Source organism: Mustelus asterias, unplaced genomic scaffold, assembly GCF_964213995.1.
Source record: "Mustelus asterias unplaced genomic scaffold, sMusAst1.hap1.1 HAP1_SCAFFOLD_199, whole genome shotgun sequence".
Classification (NCBI taxonomy): Eukaryota; Metazoa; Chordata; class Chondrichthyes; order Carcharhiniformes; family Triakidae; genus Mustelus; species Mustelus asterias.
Window position 1 is genome coordinate 3,487 of NW_027590191.1, and position 16,597 is coordinate 20,083.

Genomic DNA, 16,597 nt, shown 5'->3' on the forward strand with positions numbered 1-16,597 from the left:
AACCCCAAAGCATGACTGAGGACACAGGGAAATGCAGTGAGAGCATTCCGAGACACGGCAGCAAAATATACAGGGTGAAGCTTGGAAAGGGTGTCTTCAAACATCCAACTCCACTTTGCAACAGGGAATGAACAATGTTATTCCATATTGGCACTTCATCAACCGGATGCCAGTTCCAACCATCCAGTGACTGAACTTCCCCGAGACTCACAGAGGCCAGCGCCTGCCGTAAGTGCAAGTCACCACCAGATGGTGATATTGTATTACTTTAATCGCAAGTGAAACTGCAGTTTGAAGTCACAGCTGAGTTTGGTTTTCTTGATATCAGCTGGCCTGGAAGAGGGCAGCCCAACATCATCACCACCATTTGAAAAGCAATTAGGAAATACATTCGGGACTCAACAACGAAGCCCACACTCGGTCAAATTAATTTTAAAATAGTTTGTTTTGGAGATATTTGTGGTGTCTCGTCCCCCAGTGACCGAGAGTGGGGCGGAATTTCTATCAGTTTTACGCTGTCTGAGCTGACCATATTTGGAGAGCTCCCTGATCACAAATACCATTCCAATAAAGCTCCTTCCGGACTGTTCAAGGCCAGTTGTGTGCAGAGTATTATAGCATAGTGGGAAAGATATATAAAAAAACATAACCTATTTGAATAAAACAGAAAAAATCCATATAATTCATTCCTGGAATTATACTGTTTTTCCGTTATCATCGCTGGTTCAGTATAGAATGTGCAGAGGTTAATTCCAAACTAAAATGATGTTTCCTTTGTGACAGGGACAAAAACGTGGGAGATAATATTAATAAACTCCTCAAGGTCTCCTCAGAAATGATGACATTATGCCTTTTTGTCACCATCATGTTATTTGGTCTGTGATATCCTCTTCCCCAGAAATCAGTGGTGGCAAGTTCATTGAAAACAATTAGGACGGGGTGAGGTCGATTATTGAATGACCAGGGAGTCAGAGTATACAGGGGAGACATGGACAGACAGATGTCACAATTCAATCCACCAGGATCTTATCAAATATCGGGCAGTCTCGAGGTGGCACAGTTGCCTACCCCAGCTCCGAATTTGGATGTTCACATGGCCACAAGTGGACTTATTACATTATTTGATTACAAGTCGCCTTTATACAGAAGTTAAACGTCATAAATGCACTCATGATATTTTAATGTGCTTTTTGTCTCCTTTACTACCCTTTCCCCGCCTGCCCGCCTATGAAACAACCATTTATCATCTCCTCCCTCACTCTCCAGCAGCTTACAACTGGTCTGTTCAGAGCTATATTTAATCAGTGCGTGTTACTGGATCAGAAACAGCGTATCTGCAACCAACATGTTCCACAAAGTAGTAACTGAGAATTGATAATGAGCTGCTTGTGCTTCAGGGTGTCTCCTGAGGCTAATCTTGTTTCCCCTTTTCCTTTAACTATTGTTTTTCTGATGATCATTAACAAACCAACCCACACAGCAGAACGCTGTCTCCCACCAGGACATTGGCTGCAGCACAGATCGAGGTGTTTCCTTTCACTGACATCCAGCTCACACAGGACGTCGGATCATTGAGGGCGGGGATTATAACGGGTGGTTTCAGTTATAATTATGTGATGTTTGTCTGTTCCACTGCAGTTGTGCAGTTCATTTTCTCAGTCTCTCCTGCTAATTGTTGGCTGACAGTTTGATCCGAGGTCAATTTGGTTTCCTCTCGGGTGTGTATCTGAGCGCCTGCGAGGGCCGCTGCACTGCAACAGCTGCCGTCCAACTTAACGCTCAACAGAACAGAGCGCGCACCAACAATCCAAAGGCAGTTTTTGTGCAGGGGTGAGACTGCTTTCCATCACTGTGATAGCTGGAAAGCGCAGTAATACACGGCGACATCAGTCAGCTGCAGATCCGAAACGGTTAAACTGGTGAATTTAGTCGATGTCTGAAGCTCGATAGAGAAACGGTTTTTGGCTAAATCTGCTTTTTCTTCACGATTGTATGTATTTTTCCACACGATAAACTCGGGATGGTTTCCTGGGAGTTGTCGGTACCAGTGAAATACATAGCTGCTCTGTGTAGTTTCATAGTTGCAGGTTAATATGAGCGCTGCTCCTTCTGCCTTAACATCTGAGGGTAGCGGCTGAGTGACAGAATCTCCATGACTTAAATCTGGAAAATAATATATCAATAAGGAAAAGTTTAGTCCGGTGGCTGATTGAAATTTGATTCCAATCAAGCTTGGGGAATGAAGGAGCGCATCCACATTTACCTGTCAGAAATATTCCGCACACAACCCAGATGCTGAGCAGCCGCATTGTCTCTGTCCGCTCTGTGAAAGGGGAGGGGGTTGGATATTTAGCCAACCGTTCTAAACCCCGCCCTCAATAATCTGCTGCCGTGTCTCAGGCTGTACTCACCTCACCTCCTTGCTTTTCCATTGGTGCTGTGAGGCCGGCAGATAGCAAAGAGAATCACCCCGAGCTGCATTACAGTCACTATTCTTGCAGAGAAAATGCTTCCCAATTATCCACCAGAGTTGGGGAAGGAACACCTTCACCTTAATTGTACTAAAGAAAGTAAATAATTTTTGAATGAATTTGTCACTTTGTTTTCACGGATTTTGCTCCACTATCAGCGTAGTGATAACCATGACTGCAGTGAAATTCCTCTCACGGGCTTTAATTATTATTAATACATGAAGTAATGTCAGCGTTACTGGGAAGTCCAGATTTCAACTCCATTCCTAATTACCCTTGAGAAGGAGAGGGGATGTGCAGGTTCTTAAACTGCTGTGGTCTCTCCGGACTATTAACATGGTGAAAGAGGATGCGTAGCACATCTAGCTTTTCCAGTAATAGAAAGTTCCTCCCGGTGCTGCTGTTTCATCCCAAACTCCAAAGCTATGCAGGTTGGTGGATTGGCCAAGCTCACTTACCCCTTAGTGTCCCAAGATGTGTGTGTAGGTTAGGGGGATTAGCGGGCTGAATGTGCAGGCTTCTGGGGATAGGGCCTGAGTGGGATTGTTGTCAGGGAGTCGGTGTAGGTTCAATGGGCCAAATGGCCTCCTCCTGCACTGTAGGGATTCGATGTTTCTATGATATTCAGGCAAGAAGATTTGAAAAAATGGAAAAGCATTGACTGTAGGAACCTGCAGCCGACATTGGAGCACGGTCATTGTCGCATCACACGTCACTATAGGTAACACACTCCAGTATATTCGACCGTTCTGCTCTCAATGTTGAAAATGTTTTAAAGGCGAATGTTTTATTGAGAATGTCAATATCGAGACTGAGCTGCCGACCAGTGCTGTTGCTGAGGAACTTTTGGCCATAGTTCCGTAGATGCCTGTTCAAATACCTATTTTTGGTTGCATTGAACTGCGTTGCAATCATTAATGTCCATTTATGTTAGGTATGAAAGTAAGTATCTGGCATATATTCACTGAGAGCGAGTCAATATCCCAATGCTAAAACTCGAGTAAAGCTGAAACGCCCTCTGGTGGCATTTGTTCGAATTATGAGCCTCAATGTTCCACTTCTCCCTGAGAGATTGCACAGGACTGTGTTGTGGTGTGGGAGATCCTCATACTTGGACAGTGTGCCTCGTGCAGTGGGGAAGAGAGTTATATTTTACTCTGAGAGATTTGGTTTGAAGCGCAGATTGGACACAAGGATGGATATCCATTTTGCCGGATGGGGAAAGGAGTTTGGCAAAGTGATAATTTGTTCATATTTTATTCAAGATTCATTTTAAAAATTCAGAGAACATTTCACAGAAACTTTTTTAAAAAGTTCACAGAAGAGGACATAACGATTGATTTTCATATTGAGAACAGAGCACGTGTGCTCTGAGCTGCCCAATATATGTACAACTGTGACAGACACCAAAAACAGAAAACAGGAGCTCAACATAAAGAAAAGGAAACAATTGTGTATGTTGCGAAAAGATGAAAACAAAACATTGATGTTGCAGGCATCTGTCGCTCAGCAATGTGCAATGTAGGAGAAGTTGAACTGGCTGACAAACTGTCCTCCAGATTCCCACTTCATGATAAATTTCAATAAAAGGTCGTTTCACAAATCAATCCTCAGCAATGGGAAGGAAGAGCATGGATCCACCGAAACTTAAACCTGGATCGCTGGATCCAGAGTGCTCACAGTTAGACCAGCAATCGGCTTCAAATTGTCGCTTAAAGCAATTGACCCACTTGTTGTTGCTGCCGCATTGAATGAAGGAGGTCACATGCTTTGAGTGACTATTTGCATCTGGCCGCTCTGTTCCTGGTTAAGTGGTGCGATGGTGAACACTCTGGACTCTGAATTCAGTAATATGAGTTCGGATCTCGGTGAAACGTTCCTTTTATTTGCTAAAGCCGGTGATTGGTTTGCTGAAGGACATTTTATTTGAAATTCTCAGAAAGTGAATTTTGGACTCTGAGGAAATTTCAGCAAATTCCAACGCAATCACATTGCAGACGATGCAGCGAATGATTCTCCTGGTGTTATTGCTTCAGCCCTCGAGGACGATTGCTCAAGAAAGCAAAGAGCTCGGGGGCAGAATCAAAAATTCCCTGCAGTGCAGAAGGAAGCCATTCGGCCCATCGAGCCTGCGCCGCTAACAATCCCATCCTGAACCTATCCGCATATACATACCCTCTTAGTCCTTCTGACACTACGGGCAATGTAGCATGGCCAATCAACCTACCCACACACCTTTGAATTCTGCGCCGGATGCCCAGCGTCCTTCCACACACGCAGACACGGGGAGAATGTGCAAACTGCAGAAAGTCACTCGAAGCCAGAATTGAAACCCGGTGCCTAACACTGTGAGGCAGCATTGTGCAACCGTGCCAGAAATGCCACAGAGGGCAGGGGTTCCCCAACCGGTATCATTCACTGAGCCCTTTCTCCCAATTTAAACAAGACTTAGAACGGAAAGAATAGTGGCTCCAACGAAATTGGAACTCAGTTTGCTTGATTCACAGTCCAGAAAGCTAACCAGTTCACCATAGAACCCACAGGCCTCTGGTTTGAGGCAGCAGGCCATTTTCCCAGATCTTTTTCTTAGTCACAGACACACACACACACACACACACACACATTTTCTGCAATGTGCATTGTCATTGAAGTTGAACTGGCTGTCAAATTGTCCTCTCGATTCATACTTTGTGAGAAAGTTAAACCTCGGTTGCCTCGGGAAAGCAGCCAACATAATTAAGCACCCCTCGCACCCCGGACATTCTCTCTTTCACCTTCTTCCGTCGGGAAAAAGATACAAACGTCTGAGGTCACGTACCAACTGACTCAAGAACAGTTTGTGCCCTGCTGCCGTCAGACTTTTGAATGTACCTACCTTCTATTAAGTTGACCTTTCTCTGCACCCCAGCTATGACGGTGACATTACATCCTGCACTCTCTCATTCCCTTCCCCATGAACGTTATGCTTTGTCTGTATAATGCGCAAGAAACAGTACCTTTCACTGTATACTAATACATGTGACAATAATAAATCAAATCAAAATCAAATCAAACATCATCTCGCAAATCAATCATCAGAATTGGCAAAGAAAAACAACGTTCCAAGGAGATTCGAACTCAGATTGCTGGATTCAGACTCTAGAGTGCCCACAATTTCACCACAGAACCAAATGCGTTTGGTGACGATTTGCAAGTGGCGCCCGTGTTCCCGGTTGTGTGGTGTAACGGTGAGCATTCTGAACTCTGAATCCAGTAATCTGAAATCAGATCTCGGTGGAGCCTCGCTTTCCTTTACTAAAGCCGATGATTGGTTTGCGGAAGGGTATTTTATTTATAATTGGCAGAAAGTGAAATTTTAATCTCTGAAGAAATTTCAGCAAATTCCACCGCATTTACATTGCAGACGATGCAGGAAATGATTTCCTAGCTTCATGGCTTCAGCCACAGAGGACGATTGCTCAAGAAAATGAGGAGTTCGGAGGCAGAATCATAGAACCCTTATGGTGTATAAGGAAGCCATTTGGCTCATCTACCCGGCACCAGCAGCAATCGCACCCAGTCTCCATCCCTGTAATCCCGCATATTTACCCAGTTAATCCCCTGACTCTAAGGGTAACGTAACATGACCAATCAACCTAATCCGCACATTTTTGTCTAAAAGGACGTGTGCTCGGTTTTCTTCCGCACATACAGACACGGGGAGAATGTGCAAACTGCACACAGTCACCCGAAGCCAGAACTGAACACGGGTCCTGTTACTGGGAGGCAGCAGTGCCAACCACAGTTATTCTACCGATATAATTCGCTGAGTCATCTGCCCCAAGTTAAGCAGGAGTTCGGGCGTTGAGAATAGTGGTTTCATTGAGATTCGAGCTCGGATTGCTGGATTCAAAATCCAGAGTGCTCACCGTTACACCATGGAACCAACTGGGCGCTGTTTTAATGCGGGAGGTCTTTCACCCAAATCTCACACAAACACACTCTTGCTCAATTATTGCCAGGCTCCAGTCGGGTTTTTGTTTGACACCAACTGCTCCTCTGATTCGACAGAACGTCAAAGAGTAGCGAAAGATGAAAAAAGAAAAACACTGATGCTACAAGCATCTGGCGCCAGAGTCTCAGCAATGTGTATTGACAAAGTGCCCTCTCGATTCGTACATGGTGACAAATGGAGAATAAATGTCATGGAGAAAATCAATTATCAGCATTGGTAAAGGAGAGCAAGGCTCCACCGAGATTTGAACTCAGATCGCAGCATTGAAAGTTCAGCGAGCTCACCATTACACCACGGAACACAGAGCACCGCAATGACTTGCAAATGACCTGCGAAACATGGCTATTTCTGGAGATATCTCCCGATAGGTCTTGCGATGAAATAATTTGAGATTTGGGGCACTCTGCCTTCTGAGCTTTTCTGATATCAACGGTGGCCTTTTACGACCCATTGTTATCATACTTGCTGTTGCTGTCACATCGAATGAAAGAGATCAAATTGTTCGAGTGATCATTTGCCGGCAATGGGCGTGTTCTGTGATCTGTGGTGTACCGGTGAGCGCTCTGGAATCTGAATCCAGCAATTCGAGTTCGTATCGTGGCAAAACCTTGAGTTTTTTTGCTAAAGCCGATGATGGGTTTGCAGAAGGGCATTTTATTTTAAGTTGTCAGAAAGTGGAAATCTAAACACTGACGAAATCTCAGCAAATTCCACGGCATTCAAATTGCAGACGCTGCAGCGAATGCCTCTCCTGGCGTCATTGCATCAGCCCCAGAGGATGATTGCTCAGGAATACAATGCGCTGAGAGGCAGGGAAGCCACTGTAGACAGCGGAGTCCATCTTCATGTGTCGTGTCATTCACTCACTCATCTGTCCCAATTTAAAGAGTTCGGAGGCGAGAGGCCAGAGTGCGATCCGTTACACCATGGAATCGACAGCTCTGTGACCGAAGACACTAGGCTTGTCTCCCAAAACACACACACGTACCTACACTCGCTCTCTCTCTCTCTCTCTCACGCGCGCGCGCGAGCGCGCGCGCGCACACACACACACACACACACACACACACACTTGCTCAATAATTGCTGGACTCCATTCGAAGGGCTGTTGCTCCGGCACCAGCTGCTCCTTTCTTTCAACAGAGGAGTTAAAGAGAAGATAAAATATGAAAAGACATTGACGCGGCAGGCATCTGGCGCCAGAGGCTCAGCAATGCGCATTGGAATAGCAATTGAACTGGCTGACAAATTGCCCTCTCGATTCGTACGTTGTGAAAAAATTGAACGAAACGCCCTTCGGCAAATCAACCATCAGCGTTGACCAAGGTTCCGCCGAGATTTGAACTCAGATCGCTGGATTCAGAGTCCAGAGTGCTCACCATTACACCACGGAACCAAACACACAATACCCGCCTGCAAATAATCATGCAATACCTGTGCCAGTCTGAACAGCAGGGAGAAAAATCATTCCCATTCCACAATCCCGTCAATTACCCACAGCAATTCATACTGACATTGCCCTGCTGTTTCCTCCGAAAATAATGAGTACTCTACCTGCAACTGCATTGAATTTCACTGCAGCTCACCACATTCAAACAGCAATGTTAGCATCGACCTGTTACAAACTCTGTTGTGGTCAATCTACTGAACAGCATCAGCTGTTCACCCTCTATTTTCGTCGCATTGGAAGCCAGTGTGAAAATGTGAACAATTTCTAACCTTAACAGACAGGAAGGAGAGTGTGACTGTGGATAATTGGCACTGTGCACATTGCTGTAATCAGTACCTGGGAGAATCGGGCAGGTGGGATCCTGGTCATCGAGTGGTGAGGGGTCGGCGTTTTCAGGGTCGCAGACTGGCTTCGATGTACTAAGATTTAATGGTTTTGATTTTTAAAAAACTTGAAGTACTTCCTGATCGATAGCAGCTCTGTCAGAATCAGTGGAGTGAGATTTGTAGTTGGCTTGCGAGCTGGAAATGTCACATGTGCAACAGGTAAAGGACAAACACAGATAGTGAAGGACAGTGATAGATTGTAAGGTTCTGCCGATAGAGATCGTGATACAACGTAACGTCTGGGTGCTAATGGGCCAGATTTACCCGTTTACACTGACAAAAATATCACGCATTTCTGGATACAAATTCCCAGGCGAAGAAGAAAACTTCTCACCGAATGAACATTAAACTCTTTCACCTTTATTGATTGCAGTTTTCATTCCTTCACTGAGATCAACAAAGCGGGATGGAGAAAGATTCAGTTTGATTGGTGACGCTGCCGGAGGGATGGAGAGCTGGAGTTCACCCAGGAAAGCAGCAAAGATTAAACACGATGGAGTCTAACGTGGGGCTGCAATCAACGATTCTGAAATTACATCTGACATGCTGCGACTAAGCTAACCGTCCTCCTGCTGTAGCGATGCTTGCACCCTTTCTTAACATACGTGAAGCCAAACGCTGTTTCCATCTGGTGCCTCAGCTTGTTCTGAATTCAAAGTTTACAGTTAACCGATCAATAAAATCCCCACCGTTACAATGCATTCCTCTCAGTCAGCAGTAACATCATTCCCATCTTCTATTTATTTGCTGCACCTCCTTCCAAACATTACAAACTCCTCTTACATCTTTCACTCTGATCTTTTCTCTGAAACATTTCATGATTAAACTTTTGAACTATTGTGGAAAATTTTGTGACGCTAAAAAGCTGTTCATTTCCAAGGGGGAGCTAAAGCACATTGACGCACACAGAGAAACCCAGACACATACACGCACCCAGCGTGACAGAGGCCGAAGGAGAGACAACACACTGAAAACACAACCTGGTTCCGTCTCTGTTCCATTTCTGACTGCAGGTTCCGTGATGCTTTTGTGAATGAACGGAAATGTGAAACCGCCCGATTGTTTGGGTGGATTTGATTCAATTCGCTCTGTGGACACAGAGTTAAAACCAGGAATAATCAGAAGCGGGAAATCCCAATGGATTCAAACTCCATCACGTTAACCAGCCAGCCACGATGACTGGCGCTCTGAGCTATGAAGCCAACCGCATGCCCATTTTAACAGTTACTCTTCTATAATCAGTGGAACGAGCATCAGAGCGAAGATTTTGTGGGTAATATTTGATTCATAGGAAATGTCTGAAATGGACAATACGAAGTTCAAAGATGTTAATGGAAATCGGCAGAATTTGAAATGTGTCAGTTACTTTCAGTGATCACTGTCTGCCGTGTGTTTGCCGTGTGATTCTTCGTCAGAGCTTATTGCTGATGTTATATGTCTGACTTTTCCAACTCTAGTGCAAGTTCATCTAGCTGGAAGATTAATCTTGCTTCGCCCTTCTCAGATGCTGTGAGGTGTGTTTGCATTCAATGAAGAATTATAGAAAGTTATTCAGTTCTTGGGTGGAAATCAAACTCGAACCACCGTACTGAATCCTGACCACGAAACTTCCAGTGAAGCTGATTTAAGAGATTTGCAATTAGTTGATCATCATCGCTTTAGTCATTGCTTCATTTCAGGCCACTTTCGCCTGAGACACATTCACTCAATCATGATATCAATTTATGATTCCAGTAAAACGCACCTCTTTCCTTGTGTTCAGATCCAATTATCCCCATAAACGGAGCAAATTCAAGATGTTCTACTTAGTTATCGATTGTTATAAACCCCGGGCCCTGGCGGTGAAAACACTGATTCGGCACCAATAGATCACCCGGACTCCACCATCACCAGCTCAATGTTGCACTTGTCCATCATTCCTTGTGTCAGTGAGTCCATCCTCTCTTGCTCTCTAACACATAGCTTCCGTTTTGTTCCCAGACAGAGCAATTCCCGACTTAAATGCTGCAATAACTCAACAGTTCAATTAAAGTTTCGTGAGAAACGAGAATAATTCTGAAATATGAATCAATGAGCAATAACAAGCATTTGGAAATGTTTCTACGCGGTCTTGAACCAGGAACGTTTCGCGTGTGAAATGAACGTGATAACCACTACACTGCAGAAACACAGCAGTCCTTGCAGCTGAAGCAGGTTTACTGGAGAAGCAACAAAACTGCTTCCACAATCCCGTTAGTTTCTCATTTTACATTGCCTCTTCTGGTTCCTCTAATCAAAATGAATGATAATACATTCCACTGCGAAACATTTTGGCGATCACGTGTTTGACCAACTTTATTCTTAACGTTTAAAGCAAATTAAGTGAGTATCTGACGGTGGGGGAATTTGAACCCATTCCTCCACAAATAGCGCTCTCCTCAATTTAGTGTCCTCGAATTCTCATCAGTGACACCATCAGAGGTGATTGCTACCAGAGCTGGTATTGGCAGTGAACAGAACCAATGAGGTGGGATTGGATCACATGTCCCGTTGAGTCTCCTCCGCCACTGAAGATCAAGATGGGTCCCCAGCTCAACAACCACCTCATCTCAGGAATCAATTCAATGAAGCTTGGTTCCACCCAGACATGGAGAGAATAGAATGAATAAAAAAGAACAAAAGAGGGGAATTGGATGGAGAGACTGAGCGAGGGAATAACCGACGCAGATCGACAAAGAGAAAGATAGAGACGGAGTGGGGAAGACACTGAACGGAAAAAATGCCAATTCCATTTGATTTAAATTAAAGAAAAAGAAAGTTGAAAGCATTGAAAACAGCCAATGCTATGGCCGTAAAAATATATTCTGGCAATGGTGCTGAAGAATTCAGATTCAGATCTTACCGCAATCCGAGCGAAGCTGTTCCTACGCTATAACACTGCCATCTAACCGCCAATGCTTCAATTTGCCCAAGATTGCCCGGTTTACAAATATCAGGTCAAATCCAACGCCGCAAATTACCATCAGTCTACTCTTGATCATCAGTAACGTGACGGAAGGGGCAATAAACAATGGTATCAGGAGGAACTCCAATGCAAACTGGAGGAACATCGCCCGATCTCCCGATTCGGCACTGACTGCGTTCCAGAATTAACACTGAATTCAACAACTTCAGAGCATCTCCTTTCCTCCATCCTCACCCAATTTCCATTTATTTTGTTTTATTTCGTTTTATCTTATTTATTTATTTTTATTATTTTATAACTTCTTATATATATCTATATATATATATAATTTCCATGTTTTCCATTGTTTATTTAAAATCTCACTTTCCATCTTGTTGCCCCCTCTCCCTCCACCCCACTCGGGCCGTCTCTTACATTTCCTTTGTCCTGCCATTTGCACATTCTGATCTCTTAATGGGCAGCCAGCAGCACCCTTCTCAGCCATGATCACCACCATTAAAATTCTCTTTTTCTTAATTTATATGTAACACCTTTGTCACCCACCCCACACCCATATCCCTCACCATTACAGTATAAATCTCGTCCAGATTTCTTTGTCTTCAGCTCTGACGGAGGCCATCCAGATTTTGAACGTTCGCTCTATTCTCCCTTCACAGGTGCTTTTAGACCTGTTGAGATTTTCCAGCATTTTCTGTTCTTGTTTTAGGTTCCAGCATCTACAGTAAGTGTGTTTATATCAAGAGACACTTGTCAGACAGACTTGTCCCTGGTATACAAAAAAAATGCTAAAATGGAAACAAAGCGCCAAGTTAGCATGGCTCGTTTAGATTAAAACACTTGCAGGCAGTTTCCTTGGTGATCTCGTGGTTAGCACTTGGCGCTTTCACCGCAGCGGTTCGATTCCTGGCCAGGGAATCAAGATTTCTTGTTTTTTTGCAGCACATGATTTAAGTGGAATTGGAATTACTTCCTGATCGAAAACAGGAGTGATGTTGGTGCCAGTTTCAACAGTACAGAGAAAACTCCGTCGCATTCCACAAACCCGTCAATTACCCACAACAATTTGTATTTGCATTGCCTCTTTTGGTTCCTCCAGTCAAAATGAATAATGATATATTCAAGTAGAATCCCTATTGTACAGAAGGAGGTCGGTCGGCCCATCGAGTGCGCACCGACAACAATCCCATCCACGCCCTCTTCCCGGAAACCCACATATTTACCCTGACAATCCCGCTGACAAGCATAGCCAAGCAACCGAAATCACACATGTTTGGAAAGGAATCCGGAGCACACGGAGGAATCCCACGCAGACACGGAGAGACCGTGCAAACTCCACACAGAGTGCCCAGAGAAATTTAACCTGAGCCACTGGCGCTGTGAGGCATCATTGCTAACCACTGTGCCACCGTGCCATCCTTTCTACTGCATTTAATTTTACTGCAGTGTTAGTACCAACCTGTGATAAACCATTTTGTGGTAATTCTGCTGATCAACATTAACTTATCAGCGTTAATGGACGGTGGTTTCCAGCCCCAAGTTGGGGGCCACTGTTTGTACAGAAGGAGGTTTGTACAGAAGAAGCAACTTTGCTGCTTTTCTCGGTGAACTCCAGCTCTCCATTCCTCCGGCAGCGTCACCGCTCAAACTGAGTCTTTCTCCATCCCGCGCTGTTAATTTCACAGTTACTGCTTTCTGAGTGAAAACTGCCTCCACTTCACTGGAGGTCGGAGAGTTACAATTAAAGGTCTTCTTGTCACTGAGTCCGAGATTTGGACCCAGACCTGCGAGGTATTTGTGTCAGTAGAAACAATAAAATCTACTCCACCAACAGCCAGATTTTAGCCCGCACCACCATCTATATCGTCAGCGCGTTGTATCCTATTTCTCTCTTTTTTTTTGTTCTTGACATGTGACATTTCCAATTCAGACACAAAAGAGGAAATCTACCTACTATTGATTCCCACAGAACTGGTACAAACCTGGAAGTAACGCAGGATTTTTACGCAGCAACAAATCGACTTTCCCTGACCGGGAATCGAACCCGGGCCGCGGCGGTGAGAGCGCTGAATCCTAACCACTAGACCACCAGGGAAGCTGGCTCTACAACTTTAAAAGATTGATTTATCCATGAGCCTTCTGCCTTTTATTTTTATTTCAGACTTTTTATTTACCAAAAACAAGTTTCTCCTTTAAATTGTCATGTTTAGATCGAACCCAAAAGGGACTGTTCAGCCAATGAAAAGAGCGAAACCTGTTAGCTGCAACATGAAATCGACCGTGAGGTGAAATAGTCCCGCAGCTGGTCATGTGGCACTTTCAATTTCCAAAACCCACCAAACTCATCACTGTGGCTTCTGTGAAACTGGCAAAGTAACACACGGCAGACATTCACCACGGAGAGCAATTGGCAGAACTCATTTATGAAACATTATCCTGTCGCTTCTCTTCCTGTTTCTGTCACTGCCTCTCATCCAGCTCCCTCTGGTTGTCCATTTCCCAGGGTCAGTTAGCTGCTTGATACAGACACAGAGAGTTGGTGAACCCGATCTTCACCTGGAAAACAAGGAAAGCGAATGTATGACACACGGCATTGAGAGGAGATGGAGTTTTGAAATAACAGTACAAAGAGACACAGATATCTCATTTTCCTGATCCAGTTCCTGATTGCAGGAACGTACACAGTGCCAATTATCAACTGTCACACTCTCCTTCCAGCCATGAGCACGGAGTTAAGTTTTGAAGTGTTTGAAGTCTTGCTACAGTTATTCAGGGTTTGGTTGAGACCACATTTGGAATAGTGTGTTCAGATTGCATCTCCCCATTTTAGACAAAATAAAAGCAAAATCTGAGGATGCTGGAATCTGAATCAAGAACAGAAAAAGCTGGAAAATCTCAACAGCGTTAACGAGAAAGAATAGATAGCATTGAAAAACTGCAGGGATTCTATCATTCTATGAGTTTGATAGGGTGGATGCTGAGACATTATTTTCCCTGGTCCGGGAATCTAAAGCACGGGGGTACAATCTCAGGATAAGGCGCTGATGATTTAGGACTGCGATGAGCAGACATTTCTTCACTTAAAGGAGCGTGAATTTTGGGAATTCTCTATGCAAGAGGGTTGTAGATGCTCCATCATTGAACACATTTCAGTTCGGGTTGGATAGATTTATGATCTATTCAGGAATGAATGGAAGCAGGGATATGGAATTGGAACAAATGCTCAGCCACAAATTAATGTTTCCATTCTAATTGCTAAGCTTAATGGTATAATGAAAGCATGTATATAATATCATATGTAATATGTCTGAAGTCAATAGTCATTAAATAATGTTGGTGACAACAGATAACAGTACAGCTGGTAACACTTGGGAGCTATTTTTTATTGACGACCACGGACCCATTGCCAACACACAACTGTTTGCCTATGAATGCAGATGGTGAGAAAACAGGAAAATCACCGTCCCTGGGTGGTCTCAAACCACCAACCTTCTGGTTAACAGCCGAACGATTGCGCCACAGAGACTAAGACAGCAGCTACTGGCGATATTCTAATCGAGGGTGTCAATAACCACAATTCTCTTTCTGCAAAACCTGTTCCAGAACTGCAGCATGACCGCACCGTTTCGAATTCTATCCAAGTATCTTTGGTTACGTTGATCCCGCAGCATTTCTGTAGTGTGTTGGTCATTCTCTTTTTCCTATGAACGTGTAGGTAAAATGAATCCATGTCTCTTATCACAGGGAGGAATTCAACGGGAGGGAAGGGAACTGACCACCAGAAGCCCAAGGATCCAATAGTTTCCACTCAATCATCAATAACACCATTCACAGCTGCACCTGCATCCAAATATTGTGACCCATTTCCCTCAGGATTTGTTCCAAGATTTAATATTTTCCTTGTTTTCTCCTCATTTTGAAATGAGATTCGCTTCAATGTACAACTCAAATGGAATTGGAAACCTGACGGACTAATAGTCACTGGGTAGCATAAACCCCATGGTGTTCATTTCCAGATTCACAACACTCAGCTTTTCAATCAAATGGAGGAATCTACTACTGAAACGTTTTGGAAAGTTGGTATGAATATTGTTTGTGACTCACTCAGATACTGTTTAAATGATACTCGAAGGTTCAGTGCGCTGGATATAATCCATAAACGTTTTGCTGAGCTTGTGTTCGGTGTATTGCGAGTTTTGAACGGGGTTGAAGACTTACCTGGATAGTCACATGAGCAGCCTGGGAATGGAGGGATACAAACGATTGGTCTAGTTGGACCAAGGAGCGGCACAGGCTTGGAGGGCCGAATGGCCTCTTTCTGTACTGTAGGGTTTCTATGATTCTATGATACTGTTCTTTGTTCTTTGTTCTTTGAATCTTGTGTCCCAGGGATGGGCGGTAACCCACTAATTGAAGCGGCAGTCGCCGCTTTTCTGCTGGCAGCGGATGGATGATTGGAGAATGCGGGGTAAAATGCTGCTGCTTGTCCCTGTCTCACTTACTGTGGAGCTGGTGAAGAGAGAATCATTGATGCGTTTGTTCCCCGTCTATGTTGCCTCGAATGACTGTTGTTAACGGAGGTGATGCTGTAGAAGTCTTTAATAATCTGACAAAAATCAGCCGAATGCAGTGCTCCAGTGGCGCAATCGGTTAGCGCGCGGTACTTATACAGCAGTACAGCCAGTGGGCGATGTCGAGGTTGTGAGTTCGAGCCTCACCTGGAGCACGTGAGGTGGTGTTGGTGCTACTATCGCTCGACCAGCTACCATTTTGGGGACGGTTACGGTCGGTAGTGGAATTTGAATTCAATCAATAAAACCTCACATTGATGACCATGAAACAATTTCCGACTGTTGGAGGAACCCATACTCATGTATTTTAGGAAGGAAATCTGCTGTTCTTGCCTGGCCTACTTGTGAATCCAGAGCCACAGCAATTTGCTTGCAACTCAACTAGGGATGGGCATTAAATGCTGGCCAGCGACGCCAGTGTTTCACGAATGACCAAAAGAAAAAGCCCGAATGTGCAGATTTGAGAGAAGCTTTCTGAACTGACAGAGCTGGAAACGGGAGCCAGTTAAAGATATTCAGTCGGGTTTGAGTGTGTACAGAAATGTGGAGGGGAAGGCGAAATGTAACATCGTGTAAGTTACTGTATTGAGCTAATATTCAGCAATAAACGTGAATTATTTCTATTTTCCTCACTCCGAGGTGAAACGTATCTACAAATGTTTCCTCCCGTTTTCGAATCGGGAATCTTTCGTGTGTTTAGTTGAATGTGATAAGTTGAACGTGCAGTTTAATTGTACTTCAGGGTTTCTGAAGTGTGGTGTTTTATACATTCACCTAACATACG

At 44.2% G+C, this 16,597-nt stretch overlaps 3 non-coding genes and 1 gene segment (V, D, J or C); 1 reads left to right on the top strand and 3 right to left on the bottom strand.

Moving 5' to 3' along the window:
• Window positions 1–1,846: 1,846 nt before the first annotated feature.
• LOC144485570 (T cell receptor alpha variable 38-1-like) lies at window positions 1,847–2,309 on the bottom strand. The segment is given in 2 exon segments: window positions 1,847–2,163; window positions 2,264–2,309. Coding segments are annotated over 2 exon segments (363 nt in total).
• A 5,480-nt stretch (window positions 2,310–7,789) lies between these two features.
• trnaq-cug (transfer RNA glutamine (anticodon CUG)) lies at window positions 7,790–7,861 on the bottom strand. The gene has a single exon. It is a non-coding gene; the product is annotated as a tRNA-Gln (tRNA).
• A 5,404-nt stretch (window positions 7,862–13,265) lies between these two features.
• trnae-cuc (transfer RNA glutamic acid (anticodon CUC)) lies at window positions 13,266–13,337 on the bottom strand. Its single transcript has one exon. It is a non-coding gene; the product is annotated as a tRNA-Glu (tRNA).
• Window positions 13,338–15,873: 2,536 nt separating this feature from the next.
• trnai-uau (transfer RNA isoleucine (anticodon UAU)) lies at window positions 15,874–15,968 on the top strand. The gene is made up of 2 exons: window positions 15,874–15,911; window positions 15,933–15,968. It is a non-coding gene; the product is annotated as a tRNA-Ile (tRNA).
• Window positions 15,969–16,597: the final 629 nt, after the last annotated feature.